The sequence below is a fragment of the Triturus cristatus genome, chromosome 8 (genome assembly GCF_964204655.1).
Source record: "Triturus cristatus chromosome 8, aTriCri1.1, whole genome shotgun sequence".
In the NCBI taxonomy this organism is placed as follows: Eukaryota; Metazoa; Chordata; class Amphibia; order Caudata; family Salamandridae; genus Triturus; species Triturus cristatus.
This window is the reverse complement of record NC_140591.1, coordinates 316,965,625-316,984,565: the sequence shown is the minus strand read 5'-3', so window position 1 is coordinate 316,984,565 and position 18,941 is coordinate 316,965,625. Positions and strand designations below refer to the sequence as shown.

Genomic DNA, 18,941 nt, shown 5'->3' with positions numbered 1-18,941 from the left:
GCTGTTTGCTGATTGGCTAGCCATGGTCTATGGTCCGGCCCATCGCTGGGGAGTGTGTTAAGTATGTAGGGTGGCTGTCGGTATTCAGTCAAAGCCGCTGCTGCCTGAGGTCGGCTGGCACCTGAGATGTGAAGTATTGACGGATTTCTGCAGTGTAGCGGTGCATTCTGGTACCGTCAGCGTCCGCTTGTATGATGCTTACGCACTAACCTTGCGGTCACTAAGTCACATGACTGTTCGACTTCAGTGTTTACTCCAGACTGAGCACAACACCAGCACTGCGTACGAGGGAAGCATCAACAAATACATATTAGTACGCAAGTGGTAGCGCTCTCCTCGCTTATAACAATAGCGTGCTTTAAGCAAGAAGACATTTGTTTAGAAATGACGTCACAGTTCCGCGTTTTTAGCGAACGTGTGTGGTTCTGCCCACAGTCGTGTGATCATCGCCATAGGAACTGTCTTATTTATTTGTGCGTTTTTATATAGCGCATACTTTAACCCGAAGTGTAAATTACCTGTAACAGTAAGAACAAGCGGCAGTGAAAGCGATCGCGAAAGCGATCGCTATTGTAAAAAAAAAAACCACGCCTGCGAGTGGTGCGCACGCGCGTGGCTCAGCGAGCCATCTGGTTTCCATTATCGCGCCCGTGTCTGGACACGATAATTGAAACCACATGGCCGGCGGTGCGCGTAACAAAGACCAATAGGCCATGGGCGGAGCAATGCGCCCGCCTTTGGCCTATTGCGTGCTCTGTTTGAAAAAAAAACACGCAATGAAAGCCCAATAGCGGAGGCCAGAAGGAAAAGCACACGCATGAGCGTGTGCGATTCCAGCCTCCGTTTTAAAACTCCTGACAAAAGGACTCTCACTGCGCGAGCAGTGTTGCGCACTGCATCGCTAGGCGCGAGACCTAAAAACTAAACCAGGAGAAGCTATAGTATTTCCAGCCGATCCTCGTTTAGTTTGCAAGTGCTTGTGTTTTCAGCTAATCCTCCTTAGCTTGCAAGCAAATAACGAGGATCAGCTGAAAACACAAGCGCTAAATTGGTTAAGATCTGTGCAATAAAAGGTGGGCAAATAAATCTTTTGAACCTTGTAATACGTTAATTATTCAACCCAAAACGGCCGCCAGGCTCAAAGATGAACCGAGCGCACTTATGGGAAGTGCTTGCAAGACTTCTAATATGTTAAGTAAACAGACAGTGCAACGTGGGTTAGGTGGGTGGAAAAAAAACAAAGTGCTGTAGCAGACATGAAGGTTTGAGTCCCGGCGTGGCTCAACATCCTGTGAACCTGGGTAAATCACTCAGGCAGCATGGTGGCTTTATGGAAGCCCCCATGCATGACAAAACCGCCCGCTGCTGTGACCGCTAGCATATGCAATATGGGGTAGGTGGGGGGGGGAGGGTGACAAATAGCGTAGGACTTGAAGGTTTAAGTCTCGGTGTGGCTCGTAACAACTAAAAGAGTTCTCTCTAAGCAACTGAAAAATAAAGCAAGCGTAAGGAAACTGTACTTGGTCGGTGAGCTGAGCTCGGGGCTTGCCATATTTTGAAATATGGTATGAGGTCAAAAGCACCTGCTGTAGAGATTCCTATGTATGCAGCAATTTTTAAGCAATAGTAAAAATATCAATATAAACTATGGTGAATAATAGAGAGACTGGAGTTTTGTCCAGTGGCAGTTTTAATTCATCATAAAGTAGTCCTGAGGGTTAAAGTGCCTGCTGCAAAGCATGTGTACCATGCAGATCATAGAGTTGTATTTTATGAGGATAACTCAATTGGTTACTGCTTTTGTCAGAGAAATCTTTATGTTAATTGCAGTTCATAAGTTAGTCCTAATGCAGCACAGTGACCTATGCACTGTCATCAAAGAGTTGCATGCAGCCTGCATGGTATAGGTTAGAATGTTATATTTTCCCCCATTTTTCATTATCTTAATGTTGGTAAAAAGGGTTCATTAGTGTACAAATACATTTTTATTAGTAAAGCCATCCCCCAACCACTGTGTTACATTTTAAATCCTGAGTTTGTGTTTCCCAGACCAAGCACTCTTAAAATACACTGCTTAGCCATATGGTTGACATGTGACTCCTACACCATGTAGTACTCATTGACTCATGTAACATTTCCTATAGCAGATTTATGCACGTATTATGCATTGCCTTTTTATACTGCTTGTGTGTTGTAATGTGCTTTGACACCATACACTGATATGAGTAGCACTATAAAACAAACAAAATATTTGTGAGAGAGGGGCTATGGAGAGATGGGGGGCATTGTTGAAGGGTGTTAGTGAGGTAATCCGTGGAGGAGGTCATGGAGTGGGGTGAGCGCCAACAAAGATTGCCGCACCAGGCGCCACCACCGATAAAGTCGGCCCTGCAACCATGTCTAGAATATGAATGAATTATACGCTGCCACTTCTCCCTGTCAGCATTCAGTTAATGAGTAATATTTCTTTGCTGTTTGCTTGACCATTGGCCTAGGAGTACATTATGTCTCTTAGTTAGCCACAGAACAGGTAAATAGTTAGGCTTATTTGCAATTTGCAGAGCAGCTGAAGTTTTGCTGCTATTTGCACGCTCGTCAACCAAACAGTGCAAAATCTCAACCATTTAGACAGCAGCCCGGTAAATAGGTAAATAGTGAAGTTTTACTGCTATTTGCAAGGCTGCTGGCTAAATAGTACAGAACACTTACTAGTTAGCCAGATAAATGGTTACGTTTTTCTGATATTTGCAAAGCTGGCCAAAGAGTGCAGAACTCCTACTATTTATCCAGCGGCCTGTTAAACAGTGACGTTTTGCAGCTCTTTTCAAGGCCACCAGTCACATAGTAAATAATTTCTACTATTTAGCCACAGGCCACATAAATAGCAGGGGAAAATTCACTATTTACCCTTCGGCTAGCTAAATAGCCGCTACTATATACGTGTGTGTGGATAGATAGATAGATAGATAGATAGATAGATAGATAGATAGATAGATAGATAGATAGATAGATAGATAGATAGATAGATAGATAGATAGATAGATAGATAGATAGATAGATAGATAGATAGATAGATAGATAGATAGATAGATAGATAGATAGATAGATAGATAGATAGATAGATAGATAGATAGATAGATAGATAGATAGATAGATAGATAGATAGATAACCACAAAGGAAACAGTACACCAGCACTCATCAAAAACGACCCCATTCCACCAAACTAATCATGGATGAAGACACCAATTTTAACTAAGTTAAGACGGAGGTGTAGAAGTATGGATAAGTTGTCTTGATAGGCACAAAAGTAACATTAAAGGGAATTACTGTGAATAATGTATGCCTTAGCAAACCACTGTATGTTGAATGGTTAAAGACTTATTTACTTCAGCCTGAGTTGTTACTGTTTGGCGTGAAGAAGAGTGTTCACTTGTCTCACAATATAAAAGTGATCACTTTCGAAAAATCTTACATACCTCTTTCTCCTTTCTCTCCAGGTGCTCCATCTCTCCCATCCCTCCCTGTAGATCCAGGATTGCCTGGAAAGCCTGGTATGCCTGGAATCCCTCCTCCTGTTACAGCGTGACAAACAGTGGGTTGTTTATCTTCTGGAGAATGTGAATCAGGACTCTGCATGCTGCCACTTAGTAGGCAGGTGAACAACAGAATGGTGAAAATAGCCATCTACAAAAAAAAGTAGTCACAACAAAAATTTGCATGTATTTAAAGTTAGAATTAAATCACATATACAAGCATTAGGACTCATTACAGAAAATATTAAATTGGGGAAATATGGAGCACGTTAATTTACATAGTTAAAAAAATATTTAAATAAGGTGGCAAACAACGATCTTGCTTCCATCAAACTATTACATGTAGAAAAAGAGGTCATTGAGTTTTTTAAAAATAGTTCAACATTTGCAGGTCATTCAGGTTAAGAAAATGTTGTAAAGTCCATGCGCAGCTTCCTTGATTCCCTTGGGCGTCTAGTCCTCAGAAATTCCTTAGTTTGTAGTATTCCCTTGGTGCTAGACAGTGGCAGCTGCTAGCTGGGGAAATCGGTGGGCAGCACAGGGAGAATAAAAACAAATAAATGTACCTGCAGCCTGACGTCCGCCGCCACGCTGCTTCTTCAGATGATGCTTACACAGGCTCCCAGAGTCCCCAGTGCCAATCCAGACGCTACTCTTCTGCTGGCATTACCCAGTATAAGAGAAGCGTAGGGATTGGGGGGAACGGGCTGGTTTCACTCTCCAGCAGGGACTGAGAGCCTGTGCTCCTGAGCCCTGCTGATTTCTACAACTAATAGCCTTGACCATCCATGTGCGCATGTCGGTTTGGCCGTCCTAAGACAGCCAGCCAAACCTACATGCGCACTGGCAGTGGCTTGAGCCCACCACTCCTTCTGCTCCTGATGGCCCCACCCTCAAGACTAGGCAGTGGCTCTGGAGTAAAAGAAAATGATAATAAAGCAGTTTTATTACATGCTTCTGCTGGTTCCAGCAGTGGGGTTTCACATGCTACAAAAACATCACGTTATATGTTGGCTGTGACTCAGTCAACCAGTGTTTGAGGCTCCTACCATAAGTGCAACGGGATTGCTGATAATAATCTTCTCAAAATCAACAAAAAGCATCTTTCTTTCAGACGTTGATTGCATGTAATCAATATCATCACATATGCATCCAACTTTTTATGCCAAATATAGGTTTTATGCGCTGAAGCGTTGTAAGACTGAAGCATCTGCCTTCTATGGTCACCCACCCCATGTACTTGTTGTAGCCCAAAAGGCAATTAGCAATCTAAGTGTAAATTTACACTGGTTATGTGCTCTCACCAGGTAGGGTGGTAAGAAGATGCTTGCCGCTTCATGGGACCTGAGTGCCAGCAGTTCCTAGAAAAGTAAAGCAGCATATAGTCCTGTTGCAAGTTCCTTTCACACTATTAGTGAAAACTTCTGTTCGACTAGTTGGACCCTTGCTTCTAGTCAGGATAAGGAGGTACACTCCTAAAATAACCCCTGCTCACCCCCTTGGTAGCTTGGCACGGGCAGACAGGCTTATCTCAGAGGCAGTGTGTAAAGCATTTGTGAACACATACAGTAATACAGTGAAACCACTACAAATAGACACCACACCAGTAAAGAAAAATAAGTAATCTTTACTAGACTTAACACAAGACCAAACAACAAAATCCACAATACTGTAATAAAAAATATTCTCTAAAATGGTAGAAAATAGCTTAGCTCAATGTAGATGGTAAATGCGACACTTTACTCTCAAAGTACATTGGCTGCGTCACGCAATACAAACAAAATGGTCGCAGGGAAGGTGATGCCTCCGTTCCTTGCTTCGGGGGAGGTGATGCGTCGGTTCCTTACTGCAGCACAGGAGAGGTGATACGTCAGTTCCTTACCAGAGAGGAGGTGATGCGTTGGTTTCTTACTGTGATCTGGTGGGATGCGACAAGATGGCGCCGCAATGCGACAATCTGATGCAATGCGAGAAAATGGCGTCTCGATGCGATGCGACAACGTTGGTTGCGATGCGTGCATGCCCGACGGCCGTGCGGCAAACTCGGTAACTTCTGAGCCTCGACAGGCCCTGCGACACGCTTCTCCGGTGATGCGACGGCAACCTCTGCTGCGGCGACACGCTTCTCCGTTGATGCGACGTGCTTCGTTGATGATGCGACGGCGAGCAGTGGCGGCACGCTTCTTCAGCGATGCGACGGCAACGGCTGGGGCGATGACACGCTTCTCCTCACTGTGTCACGCTTCCAGCTCCCAGCGACTTGCAGTCTTCTCAGAGGGCCCAAACGACAGTAGGCACCTCTCTGAAGGCAGAATTCCACAGCAAGGGAATTCTGGGGAGCTGGTGGTGAAGTCTTGTATCCCTGAGACTTCAGGCAGGAGGCAAGCTCAGTTCAAGCCCTTGGAGATTCTTCTTCAAGAATGCCAAAGTACACACAATGTTCCTTGGCAAATAAAGTAACCACTGCAGGCCAACCCAAACAGCACAGCACAGGGGCAGTCCCCTCGTTCAGCTTCCTTGGTTCTTCTCCTTGGCAAAGGGTCATCTTGATTCCCAGAAGTGATCTAAAGTTCTGGGGTCTGGGTCCCCTTTTTATACACCAAAATCCTTTGTCTCTGAAGGGAGAGAGTGTCTGTACCTAGTCCAAACTAGTTCTGTTCAGTCCTGGAGCACTTTGTTTACAAGACTCCTTCTCTTCTTTGTCGGAGTGGGCCAGGGTCCTCAGTAGGCCTGGGCAAAAATTTCGTTCCGTTCGCGGAAATTGCGATAATTTGACATTTTTGCGTTCCGCGGAGAGCGCGAAAATGTCAAAAATTCCGGTTTCCGCAGCTTGGCGATAATTTGTTTCTTGCTCGCGCTGTAAAATAATACATTCTCGCGCGCGCGCGATCGCCTTACCTGAATCCCTGCGTTCGCCGACAAGTTTTCTTGATCCGGTCGCGTTCTCCATGAGATGTTGTATTGTTTTTAGCCATTTGCGCTGTCTCGCGACAGTTCGTGCCCGCAGTGACGTCATGCGTCGCGCGATCACGTCTTTCTTCTCGCGATCATGCACCGCGAGAACAACTCAAAACAAGATGGCCGCGCCCGCAAGCAACCACATGGGTAAGTTGGCGACCCGCAACCATGCAGAAAATCTCGCGAACATGCCGGAAAAAAACTTCCGCATCTTCGCGATATTTCTGCTTGTTTGCGATAATTTTAAACATTCTCGCGATAATTTGCGAAGGTTAATTCCGCAAATTCCGCCCACCCCTAGTCCTCAGACACACCACAGGAGGTGGAGCCAGCATTGTGGAAGGCAGGCACAGCCCTATTCAGGCCCCGGTGTTACTCTTCCCACCACTCCACATGCCGATGGGTCTATTCAGCCCTGTGCTCACAAACCTGACATGGAATACACAACCTAGCAGAAGCAGGCTTGGATGGTTAGGCAAGAAAATACCTACTTTCTAAAAGTGGTATTTTTAAACACAGAATGTTAAAACCAACTTTACTAAAATATGTATTTTATCATTCTGAGTTCAGGCATACTAAACTCGAATTTCTACCATGTTCACTGGGTCAGTTAGGATTATAAGGTGTTATAATCAAACTGCCATTTCTGGCCTATGGGGACTGGTAGCCTTGCAATAGAGAAAAACGAAAATGGCTGTAATTCACTATTAGGACATGCCACACACACCAGGGTATGCCCTACCTTATACTTACAATGCACCCTGCCCTTGGGCCTACCTTAGGGGTGTCTGATATGAAGAAAAGGGAAGGTTTAGGGACTGGCAAGGGTGTTTACTTGCCCAGTCAGCATGGCAGTACCAGACTGCACACAGGCTCTGCAATGGCAGACCTGAGACACACTTTACAGGCTGCTTATGTGGGTGGCACAACCAGTGCTGCAAGTCCACCAGCAGCATTTGGTTTACAAGCCCTGGGCACACTCAGTGCACTGTACTAGGGTCTGACAAGTAAACCAAATCAGCCAATCATGGAATCACTAATCCATACATCAGTTTAACATAGGGAGCACTTGCACTGTGGCACTGAACAGCAGTGGCACAGTGCCCAAAGCATCTATAACATTAAAAACACATGATGCAACAGCAAACAAATGGAAGGGAGACCCACTCCAAGGTGCCAGGTCTAACACAAACGATCACAATCAGGGTGACCTCTCGGCAGTGTCATTAAAATTCAAGAAGTTCTGACAAAAAGCAAGTTCATATCAGAGATCTCTGGTATGCAAGTAATGTGTCACAAGGCCAATATGAAGAGACTGTTGGCATCGGTATAATGCCCATCAGGAGCGTGAAACCCAAAAACGTTTTAAAAACTTCAAGATTAATTTACGACCAATGGTGTAGCCTTGAATATTTTTTCTGCAAGGAAAATTGAGGAAACCATTCACTCCTTTAGAGAACTATTTAAAATTGTTAAAGAACTTGCACACCCTGCCATGGCTGACCAAGGAATCTCGTCGTATGTATCACTTTATGAGGATCTGGCATCATTTTGTAATGATAACATTTTGAAAATTTACTCTGGGTTTGCACCCCAGTCATGTGCTGGGGTGGCTCCCTAATATGGAAGCCCATCATTTCTCATCCACATTCACCTGGGTCCCATTTGAACTATTGTCCACTTCGGTGGTAGAAGAGAAATTTACAAAGGTGTAATCACACTGGCCATCAGACCCCTCTCTGCATTTTATTTTTTTACGTCTACCTCTACTCTAAGCCCACATTTAACTGGGCTTTTCAATATATCTCTTGGGGAAGCTGAGTACCCCTCTCATTGGAATCAGGCCTTTGTATTACCTTTGTTAAAAAAAGAAAACGTGCTAATCCAGCAAACATGGTGAACCATCATTTTACTTCCCTTCTTCCTTACCCTGCTAAGGTTCTGAAAAATTGGATCAATTCCCAACTTATTCATTATTTGGAGAAATGACTTGTTAGATTTCTCTGACATGAAATTTAGAGTAAACAACAACACTGAGTCGTTGTTGGCTGTGTTGGCTAACAAAAATCTCAGCAATGAAGTACCTCCCAGACCATAAATTACCATAGGTTGTAGAGCAGGGATCTACAGTATCCCTACTCAGGAATCAAATTTACACCTCAAATTATAGGTCTTCCATGTGGGTTGATTGGATCCTTGTGCATTTTTGGGAGGACTTACATCAAAGGTGTTCTTGGATTGTCATTATTGAGGTACTGAGCTTCTTTTTTGGATAGCCATCCTTACACTTCTCCTTTTTGTGTTAGTTAAATTTGGTTTTTGTTGAACTACTGTACTTGGATTGTTCGATTTTTCTGTAGTGGTCCTGGTTTAGCTATTGACATGTAATGTCTGCCTCATATTCTATTCGCTCCATGATGACGTTTGCACCGCCTTTGTCTGTGAGCTTGATTATGATGTCTTGGTTATTCATCAGATTTTTACAAGGCCTCTTTTTCTTTTTTAGTCATGTTCCACTTGGTAAATTTTCTCTTGTTGTCTAGGATCTCCAGACCTCTCCTGACATTTTTTATATTAGAAGTACCATTGGGGTACTCGATGTTGGTGGGAAGAACGTGGACTGTTCTTTGAGAACTGAGTAATTCCTTTCTGCTGTGTTTGTTTTTTCTGCAAAGAAAGATTGCCGCTTGTGCAATTTGTTAGAGAAACAAAGCACTTGTAAATATATGTTATATATGTGTAACGTAAAAAGACATGTCTCTTTGCTTATGGACTGTTTATGTGTAAGTTATGTCACCATATACTGTCAGTTATCGTTCGAATTGGGAATCTGTCATAAGTATGTGTACATCGTCACAGTGAAGTATGTTACACATCTATGTCACTGTAAAATATGGTATTTGTTTGGATGTATGACGTTACAACACATGCTGTCACAACGCATGCTGTTACAACTAAAGTTTTACAACGCGAGTGCATTGACAACGCAGGACATTACAACGCAAGTCTTTACCTCGACTTGCACTAGATGGCGTGCTAACATTAGAAACGTGTAATTTACTATTCCAACTCCAGTCCACGTAACAGTAGGAAAGGTGTTGGGATAGTAAACTACACTATTTGTAATGTTAGCACGCCATCTAGTGCAAGTCGATGTAAAGACTTGCGTTGTAATGTCCTGCGTTGTCAATGCACTCGCGTTGTAACAGTTTTGTTGTAATGGTAGTGCGTTGTAAAAGTTGCGTTGTAAAGGTTGTTCCCCTATTTGTTTACATGCCTATGTGAAATGATGATATAGATTCTTTAAAAAAAACAATAAGAAAGATAATAAATCACACAAAGACCTAGTGTAAGAGTATTTATTGAATACGTTGGGTTGTACTTCAACATTTGGATACAGGGATCTATACATTTTGTGAAAAACTGCACCAAAGTAAAAAGAGTTCAGTGATAGAACCTGAGTAGGGATACTTGTGTAGATCCCTGCTCTACAACCTATGGTAATTTATGGTCTAGGAGGTACTTCATTGCAGAGACGTTATTTTGATTCCACCCTCCCCAGTCCTTAACAGAATCACTCCCTTTTAGGAGACAAACATCAGGCTCCTGGTGGATGAGGGCAAATCTGCTGCCCTCATCCTCCTGGACCTGTCTGATGCTTTTGATACAGTCTCACATCATTTACTGTTACAAACACTACATAAGATTGGACTGCATTATACTACTTTTAAATAGTTTTGTTCTTTTTTGAGTAATCGTTCCCAGCTACCTCCTTTTAGTCGAAACCTGTGGCGATAAAATGCGGCATCCCGAGGGTCCACCTCTGAGTCCTACGCTCTTCAATGTCTATATAACTCCCCTGGCTGGCATTGTTAGAGCATGAGGATTTGGTGTTACTTTGTATGTGAATGATAGTTAATTGTTTCCATTGATGAGAGCCTTGAACCTACTAGAGCAGTCATTCTTAACTTGTTGTCCGGGGACCCCTGGGTGCCTGGGAAGCCTACTCAAGGAGTCTGCGGCTTCTTAAAAAATTCAATAATATTAACCGATTTGTAAAGTGCATATAAATAAAGAAGCACAATGTAAAATTGAGAAGGAATCTGAAATTTGAGCATAAAAATTAAGGTAATTTCCTCAGGCAGATTAGTGGGAGCACAGTAAGTGCATCCAACAGAATATAGTATGGAAGAGGACTGGCCTCAATTGAATTTAGAAAAGCTCAAACCTTCATAGTAAAAGTAAATTTTGTATATTTGTTTGTGAATTAAATGACATATTTCATCATTTGTGCATTGTTTGATAAATGATTATTTCCGGGGGGCGTGGCTTGAGCGCCGATGACCAGCTGATTCTGCTCCGGACCGATATCGAGGAAGCTGCTACAGTCCGTTGATGGAGGAGCTCTAAAAGATATTCTATTTTAAGAATTGAGCGTCGGAACCTCTACCGCATCTGAAGTGACCTTCGTTATGCTGCGGTTGAACTCTGTTCCTGATATGCGGCGCGCTGAGTGAGGAACCTGCGACCGCCATTTTGTGCCCTATGTGACTTTTACCTCAAGTGGCAGTCACCTTTCTCATGAGAATGCCGCTGCTCTCAAAGCATTTCACTTCTTCCTAACGCTTCAATTACCAAAGGTTCCCTTTCATTTCAAAGCGTTAAAACCACTTTTTCTCTATGTTCCACTTTACCTTGTACAACATACTCCGTGAAGGGACCGCAACCGATATACTTCAGTACTCCTCACATAATGGTTTTCTCCTTATATTGTGCTAATGAACCAGGAATGTGTACTTCATGGAATAACGCCTTTAAAAGTGCAGCAATTGTTCTTTTTCGCTTGTAGTCACTTGCTCTAACATGCAATGACTTTTTCTGGCTGATCTATGACTGCCAGCTGGTGGTTCTTTCAGGTATCTATTTTGCTGCAGCATTTCTCATCACATAAATGTTATTTTCCATGGGCATAGTTTATTTTGGATATCTTGCAAGAAAGTGACTGTTATTCTGTTGTTCTTTCTAACGTTTTTTGCTACAGATTCACTTCACATAAATGTCATTTTCATGGAAATACTTTTTTTTCTTTTTTTATCTATTGAAGGTGGGTCTTTTCTTATTTCTGCTGATTATATAATGACAAATTCATCTCTGCGTTATTCCATCCACCTTATGGTCTACAGTTACTGTTCTCTCAATTGCTGGAAGTTATGCTAAAAATGTGATCGCTAGTTCTTAAACAGTATTGTTGCTTCTGCTGCGGTCATTTTGAAAATATCAGCACTTTCCCATTGGGAACATTCAATTTAATTTTTTGCCTCCATAAATATTTACCTACTTGTTTCTCTCATACCTATGGAGAGGACCAGAGGGGGACGAGGCAACATTTCACCTAACTTGTCTACCTCCCGCTCAAAACCAAACATCCTGCCTACCTCTAACCCCTTTTCTGTTCTACAAGACGACATAGAAGATCCTGCGCAAGCAAGTATGCCTCTTCTCACCGACGCTTCGTCTACCATACCCTCTCCTATACCTGTTTCCGAACTTCCTTCCTCTCAAGTCAATATTAAAGCTACACCTAAGCCAAATGCTTCATCATCACTATCCTCCATTAAACGAGTCAAAAAGGATCCTCCTACACCTACTGTTTCTCCTCCACCTCTCTCCATCGAACTGCTTCTGGACGAATACGTGCTCTTAAGCCATATATGACAGAAACGAATACTCGTCTACAAAGCATGGAGGATAATTGGTTCTCACTTCAAAATAAACGTACTTCTGTGGAAGATCAAATCGAATCGTTACAGGCTTCTTCACGACAAATCTTCCCTATGAAAGCTGAAATTTTACAACTTCAGAAACAGGTTGAAAACCTCGAAAAATGCAGTAGACGTAACAATCTATGTATTTATGGCCTAGCCGAGGGATTGGAGGGGTCCAATCCTTTGGCCTTCTTCCAATCTTTTATCCCACAATTGCTGGATATTCCGGATTCTCCTCTTCTGAACATACAAAGGGCTCACAGATTGGGTCGTCCTCCCTCTGCTTCTTCTTCTCAACTTAAACCAAGAGGTGTCATACTCTATTTTCTGGAATATACTGACTGGTTGAAAGTTTTGAAGGCAGTCAAAATCAAACGTCGCATCTCCTGGCAAGGTTCACCACTGTTTATTTCACAGGATTACGCCAAAACCACTGCAGATTAAAGGAAAAGCTTTCTTGCAATCTTCTACGAGATTTGAATGCTAGATTCGGCTTGATACATCCTTGCCTCTTCAAAGTAACACATACAAATAAACCACCACATATGAAGACCCAGCTTTACTTCAGCGTTTCCTTGAAAACTGCAGAGAGGAATCCATGGATTTTGCAGGATCATCTTCTTCCTGAGAACTCTGTCATTTTCTCAATCTTTAAGTTGTAGCCATGTATTTATTTTATATCCTCCTTGTCCATGATAATTGAATTCATTTTCTCCTTTTTTCCCATGTCTTTCATTGCAGGTGTCGTTTTCCTTCAGTTCTTATCCTTCATTGTTGTTCATTGTTAAAAAGAACGTTTCTTATCATTTTCATGTTATACTTGTAGTCATGTCTTTATTTTGTGCTTTCCATGTTCATGTCAAATGAACTAATTTTCCCTTTTTTCCCATATCCTCCCTTTTAGGTATTATCTCCCTCCGATTTTTTATCCTCCATTGTTTATTATTGTCTAGAATATGTCCTTCCTCGTGGTCTCCCCCGGAGGTATTTCAGTTGGTTTAGTCTTCTCGTCCTGTTGCCTCAACACCCTCCACCCATGTTTGAGTTTCTGGTATGTTTTGATGTTCTTATTTTATTAATATCTTATACTCTCCCCTTCTTTTCTTTCCTCCTTCTCCCACTTTTCTCTTTCCCTCTTTTGGCTCTCTTTCGACATCAAGCTCTCTTTTTTTCTCAACTCCCATTTCAATCTATATCTCATCATCATTTTCTCTTCTTTTTTTCTCCAACTCAAAAATTGTTTACCATTCTTTTCTCTTTACTTATTACGAATTGTTTATTGCATTAGAATTCATGCTGTTATTTTGTACGTTTTCTATTTTATATGGTTGATTAATGACTTTACGTGTTATCTCTTGGAACTTTAAGGTTTGGGTACACCTATGAAAAGAAAAAGGGTACTCTCCCATTTATCTAACCTTAAGTCAGATATTGTTTTCCTACAAGAATCTCATTTAGTAGTTTCAGAAGTTCTTAAACTTAAGAGACAATGGGTAGGACATGTTTTTTCCTCCCCAGGCACTAGTACGAAATGGTACTGTAATTCTTATTCATACAAAACTCAAAGTTTCTTTTATTTCTCAGGACTTAGATGACGATGGTCGATGGTTAATTGTTCACCTTAAAATGAATGGTGTACCTATTACCCTATTTAACATATATGCACCTACTAAGCCGGACAACACTTTCTGGCCACACATTTCTTCACTTTTGATGTCTATTGATACACCATATGTTATTTTCAGTGGAGATTGTAATCTAACTGTCGACCCTTACATTGACCGCACATCTAAAACACCTTTTATTTCTGCATCAATGCACCAACAATTCACCAATCTCAGTGCTCACAGATCCCTCATTGATTTGTGGAGATTCTGCCACCCACAACTCCGTGAATATACTTTCTTCTCTCCCACGCACCTTTCACAGTCACGCATAGATTATTTATTTGTCTCAAAAACACTAACTCAATCTATTTTACATGCAGACATTGGATCCATTCTGATCTCTGATCACGCCCCTGTAATATTAGACCTAGAACTACTCCCCATTACTACCTCTAAAAGGAGATGGCGTTTTAATATTTTGTTATTAGCTGACCAATCTTTCACCTCCTCCTATGAAGATTTCATTAGTGAATTTTTTAAACATAATTTATTTTCTGTTTTGTCCTTTTCTATTGTTTGGGACTCTTTTGAAACATCTGCCAGGGACTTTATTATTTACTATTTTGCTAAAAAGAAGCCGTTTTGCAGGGAATGGTTTTCCAGCAATGTTCCCTGCAAAAGGGCGATAACCTTGCTGATACGACCCTGTGGTCGTAGCAGCATAATCCACCCCCTATGTTAGGGATGGGTAAATCAGGATTTTAGCAGACGTTCGTTTTGGGAGAAAACAGCGGTTTTCTCCAAAAACTAACGTCTGCTAAAATGCTGGGGCAGCATTGTTAACATCGCGATGTGCACATCAGCGATATTTGCAAGGCTGTACTGCCCAGTGACGCCCACTTTGCATTTCATTAGAGATGCAAAGGGAGGCGTCGGGAAAAAGGGTGCCAACATGCGGTTATGCATGTTAGCACCCTCTTGTAAATAGGGCGATAGTTTTATCTACGCTTTTTGGGCTTTTAAAGCCAAAAAAGCAGAGATAAAGCCCTTGTTAATATGCCCCTTACTTTGTTAAACAGCAGTCGTTTCCTTATACTGTTTGGTACCTTTAAAATATATGAAGCTTTTTTTTTTTTTTACCTTTCATATGTATTTATTTAATTACAGTATTAATATTTCCTTTGCTCTTGTCTCTCCCTCCCATTTTCCCACCCTTCTTTCTTCTCTTATTTCACATATGTTTTTATAACGAAAGTTCTATATGCAACTATTTTTAAATCGTTATTTCTTGTCTCCATATTGCATAAGTTCTAATTTACTTAATGTTTTTACTTATCATTTGTTAGCTGTTTAATTGCTTGTACTTGGTTGCATTTTTTCAAAAATAAAATCTATGTTTAAACTAAAAAAAATGATTATTTCCGCATTGTTTTGCAGATTAAAAAATCGAAAATGATTAGGCTGGGGTCTCTGGCTTCCATTAAGAACTCAGTGGTGGTCCAGGTTCCATTAATGGTTGAGTGGCAATCCACAGAAGTCAAAAGGTTAAGAACCATGGTACTAAAGGAAATCTCATGGGATGTCTTACTGTTGTAGCAGACTGGATGCAGTCTCGTTGTCTAAAGGCCAATGGGGAGAAAACATGATAACCCACTATTTGAAAAGACCAACAGTATTTGTAATAATTCCTGGTGGCCAGTTTCCTTGGGCCCTGTCCCAAAGCCCAACAAAGAAGCAAAGAACCTGAGTTTACTGACTGATGATTCCCTGTCCATGAAGGGCACGTCACTGCTGTGTTTAGAAGTTGTTTCGGCATTTTGCGCTAAGTCTTCAGAATTTTTAATTGGATCCCAACTCACTGGCACAAAACTATAGTATAGGCACTCATCACTATTTGGTTTGACTTTGGTAATGATGTGTATGTAGGGATGACTGACTATCTTTTTACTTGCCTACAAAGCATCTAAAATATGGCTGCCTGCATGATCTTCAACCTTGCATCTAGAACCTCTGCATCAGCTAGTTTGAATTCTCTTCATTGGCTGCCTGTGCGCAAGAGAGGGGTTAGGCATTGGGCAGTCTAGTCTACTGGTCCTGTGGCCATTATAAATAGAATTTGTTTCGAGAAATCCTGTAGAGCTCTTACATGGCAGCCACCCATTAGAATGCTCTCCTTTTTAAACTGTGCCTAACCTCTGAACTAATGTAATTTCAGAAATTACTGAAAACGTGGCTGTTAGCTTTAGAGTAGTGCTAATTTTTAGGTCTTACCTGCACATCGCTTGTGAAATCTATTGTACTCAATAAACATCTTAAAAGTGGCTTCTCTTATCAGCTTCCCGACGCCGAAGTACAGCTTCCATCAACTTTTGGGGAACTTTTTTTGTAATGTTTTGCCTGCACAGCGCTTGCACTGTGCTTGTTTACCTAACCTCCCCTGCACAACGTTTGCACTGTGCTTGTTTACTTAATCATTCTCCCCTTGGCTGCTCGCATTTCAATTGTCTTTATTGACTCCGTGTATTTTTTTTGTAAAACGTCCTGCCCTGCATAGCGTTTGCGCTGTGTGTGCTTGTTCACTTAATCATTCTCCACCTGGCTGCACACATTTCAAGCATGCTTGTCGGCTCCATTTGGACTATCTTAAACGGTTTTCTTTAAATGTTTGGCTGCGGAGCGCTTGCGCTGTGCTTGTTTATACTTCCTACTTGTTCTTCTTTGGGCAATAGCTTAGCACCGAGCTGATAGAGGCAGCGCTCGTTACATCTGATGCTGCCACTGAATGTGGCACCCTCGGGCTCCCATCGGGCACTTAAAATGCAAAGCAGGTAAATCTCCAGGTTGAACATTTTAGTGTGGCGTTCTGTCAGCGTCCCTCTGTACTGCACCCCCACACTAGAGAAATCCATTACAAAGGGGCTTTATATTAAATCATTATGAAGCAAGGTGTGTGCTTTTCTTTTATTTTTGGGGCAGATTTGACAGCATGTCGATTTTCCATACTACAGTCGGGAATTTAATTCTGGCTAAAATTTTGTATGTTTGCTTAGCTACCATTCCAGCATGTACATTGTAAATGGATTAGTTAAGTGAATCTATGTCTTAAAGAGATGGGTGTTTTGAATTGCTTGGATATAGAAAAGACACACATTTGCCATTTATTTTCAACTTTCATTTTAAGGGAATCAAGGGGCATATCAGCAACAACCGGCGATAATTATCGCTAAGCGCACTTAGCGCTAGGATAATTATCGCCGGCTAACGTGGATTTTTATCGCTGAGATAGCGTGCTATTAGCAATGCTTATCTCAAAAGCGATAAAAATCCTAGCGCTAACTGCCAAACGTGAGATTATCGCTGGAAACCCAGTGATAATCTCACGAAGTTTGGCATTAGCTTGATGATAGATCCTCACATACTTAGCCATGATATCCACCTTCCATAGGATATCATGGCTAAGACAGTCCTGAAGCAGGCGTAAGGAAAGTAGCGATAACAGGGGTTATTGCTACTTTTCTTGCCTCTATGCTTCATAGCGTGGGGCTTGATGATAGGAAAATGTCACTTAGTGACATTTCTCCAGTCATGTCAGGTCAGGAACGCCCACTTTGCGTCTCATTAGAGATGCAAAGCTGGGTGTTAAGAATCTGGGCACTAATGCAAGGTTTCACGCGATAGCGTGACCTTGCTAATTAGGCGATAAAATTATCGCCGCTTTTCGCCCGAAAACGGACGCAAAAGCGGCGATAATGTTATGTCGCCTCGTTGCTATATGCCCCCAAGTGTCATTTTATGAAGAATGTGAGGCAGCGCTTCACGTTCTGTGTAGTGTACATCTGAACTTTTTTTTTTTTTGTGAACATTTTTATTGATGAGCAGAACAGATTTGCTGACATCAGACATTAGTAATAATTTCACATTGTACAATTGACAAGGCAATGTTACACTGGATATGGAAAACAAGGTTGCAATGCCCACCCATTTTTGCGGCAACATCTGAACCTTGAATAAAAATCATCACTTTGCAACCTGTCATGAAGAGGTTACATAACGTTAATAAATTAAACATAACTCAGTTTCCTTTCAAAGGTATTTCAATATTGTCACATCCATCACACACCCACATGCTTAGCCTGTCTACAAAACAAATCCATATAGGGAGGCAAAGGTAGAAAACGTAATCACCTGTACACGTACGTCCTAAACATTTTACATATAAATATATATGTTGTGTATATGACAATAACTGATTTAGGGGCATATTAGGGAAAATTAACGCTAAGGGCGCTTAGCGTTAATTTTTTTAATGCCCGCTATCGCTGGATAACATCGCCTGGTTATCGCGTTATTAACAACACTAACCGCCTAGGCGATAAAAAATCCAGCGATAGCGGCATTTTGGGAGGTTATCGCTGGTAATGCAGCGATAAAACTACAAGGATAGGGATATCCTTGTTGATAGCGCATGGTGGACTTAGCCATGTAATCCACCTCCCATTGGATTACATGGCTAAATCTGAAAATTAGCAGACGTAAAAAAGCAACGTTAACCGTGGTTAGCGCTGCTTTTTTTTGTCTCTAGCAGGGTTAGCGTGAAGCTTGATAATAGGAGAAATGTCGCTTAGCGACATTTCTCCTATTATTTTGCTCTGGAACGCCCACTTTGCATCTCATTAGAGACGCAAAGGGAAGCGTAGTGAAAAAGGCTGCTAACATGCGATTTTACATGTTAGCACCCTGTTTTTGATAGGGCGATATTTTTATCTCCGCTTCTTTGGCTTTTAAAGCCAAAAAAGCGGAGATAAAGCCCTTGTTAATAAGCCCCTACATTTTTAATTACATGAGCACAACTTCTCAGTAACCTGTGGCAGTAGTAGTAGCTATTAACTTCATTCTGTAGCGACCACACCATTACATAATGCCGTAGTAGCAACCAATTAACAAATGAAAAGGTTAATCAAACTAGATCGTGTGTTCTCTCTCATTATTAAAATGATTGCCCCATCGCACCCAAAAAGGCATGGCTGTGCTCTGTTGATAAAAACACACTCAAGTCCCTGTTTACTGTTTATTAAAC

General features: G+C 41.7%; 1 protein-coding gene across 1 annotated transcript in view; it reads right to left on the bottom strand.

Annotated features, from left to right (window-relative positions):
* The window catches only part of LOC146802041 (protein HP-25 homolog 1-like), a 146,573-nt gene that overhangs the window by 67,971 nt on the left and 59,661 nt on the right, over positions 1-18,941 (bottom strand). The window contains exon 2 of the mRNA XM_085621597.1: positions 3,478-3,685. Coding sequence (XP_085477723.1) covers positions 3,478-3,685 — 208 coding nt within the window. The remainder of the gene's footprint in view (positions 1-3,477; positions 3,686-18,941) is intronic.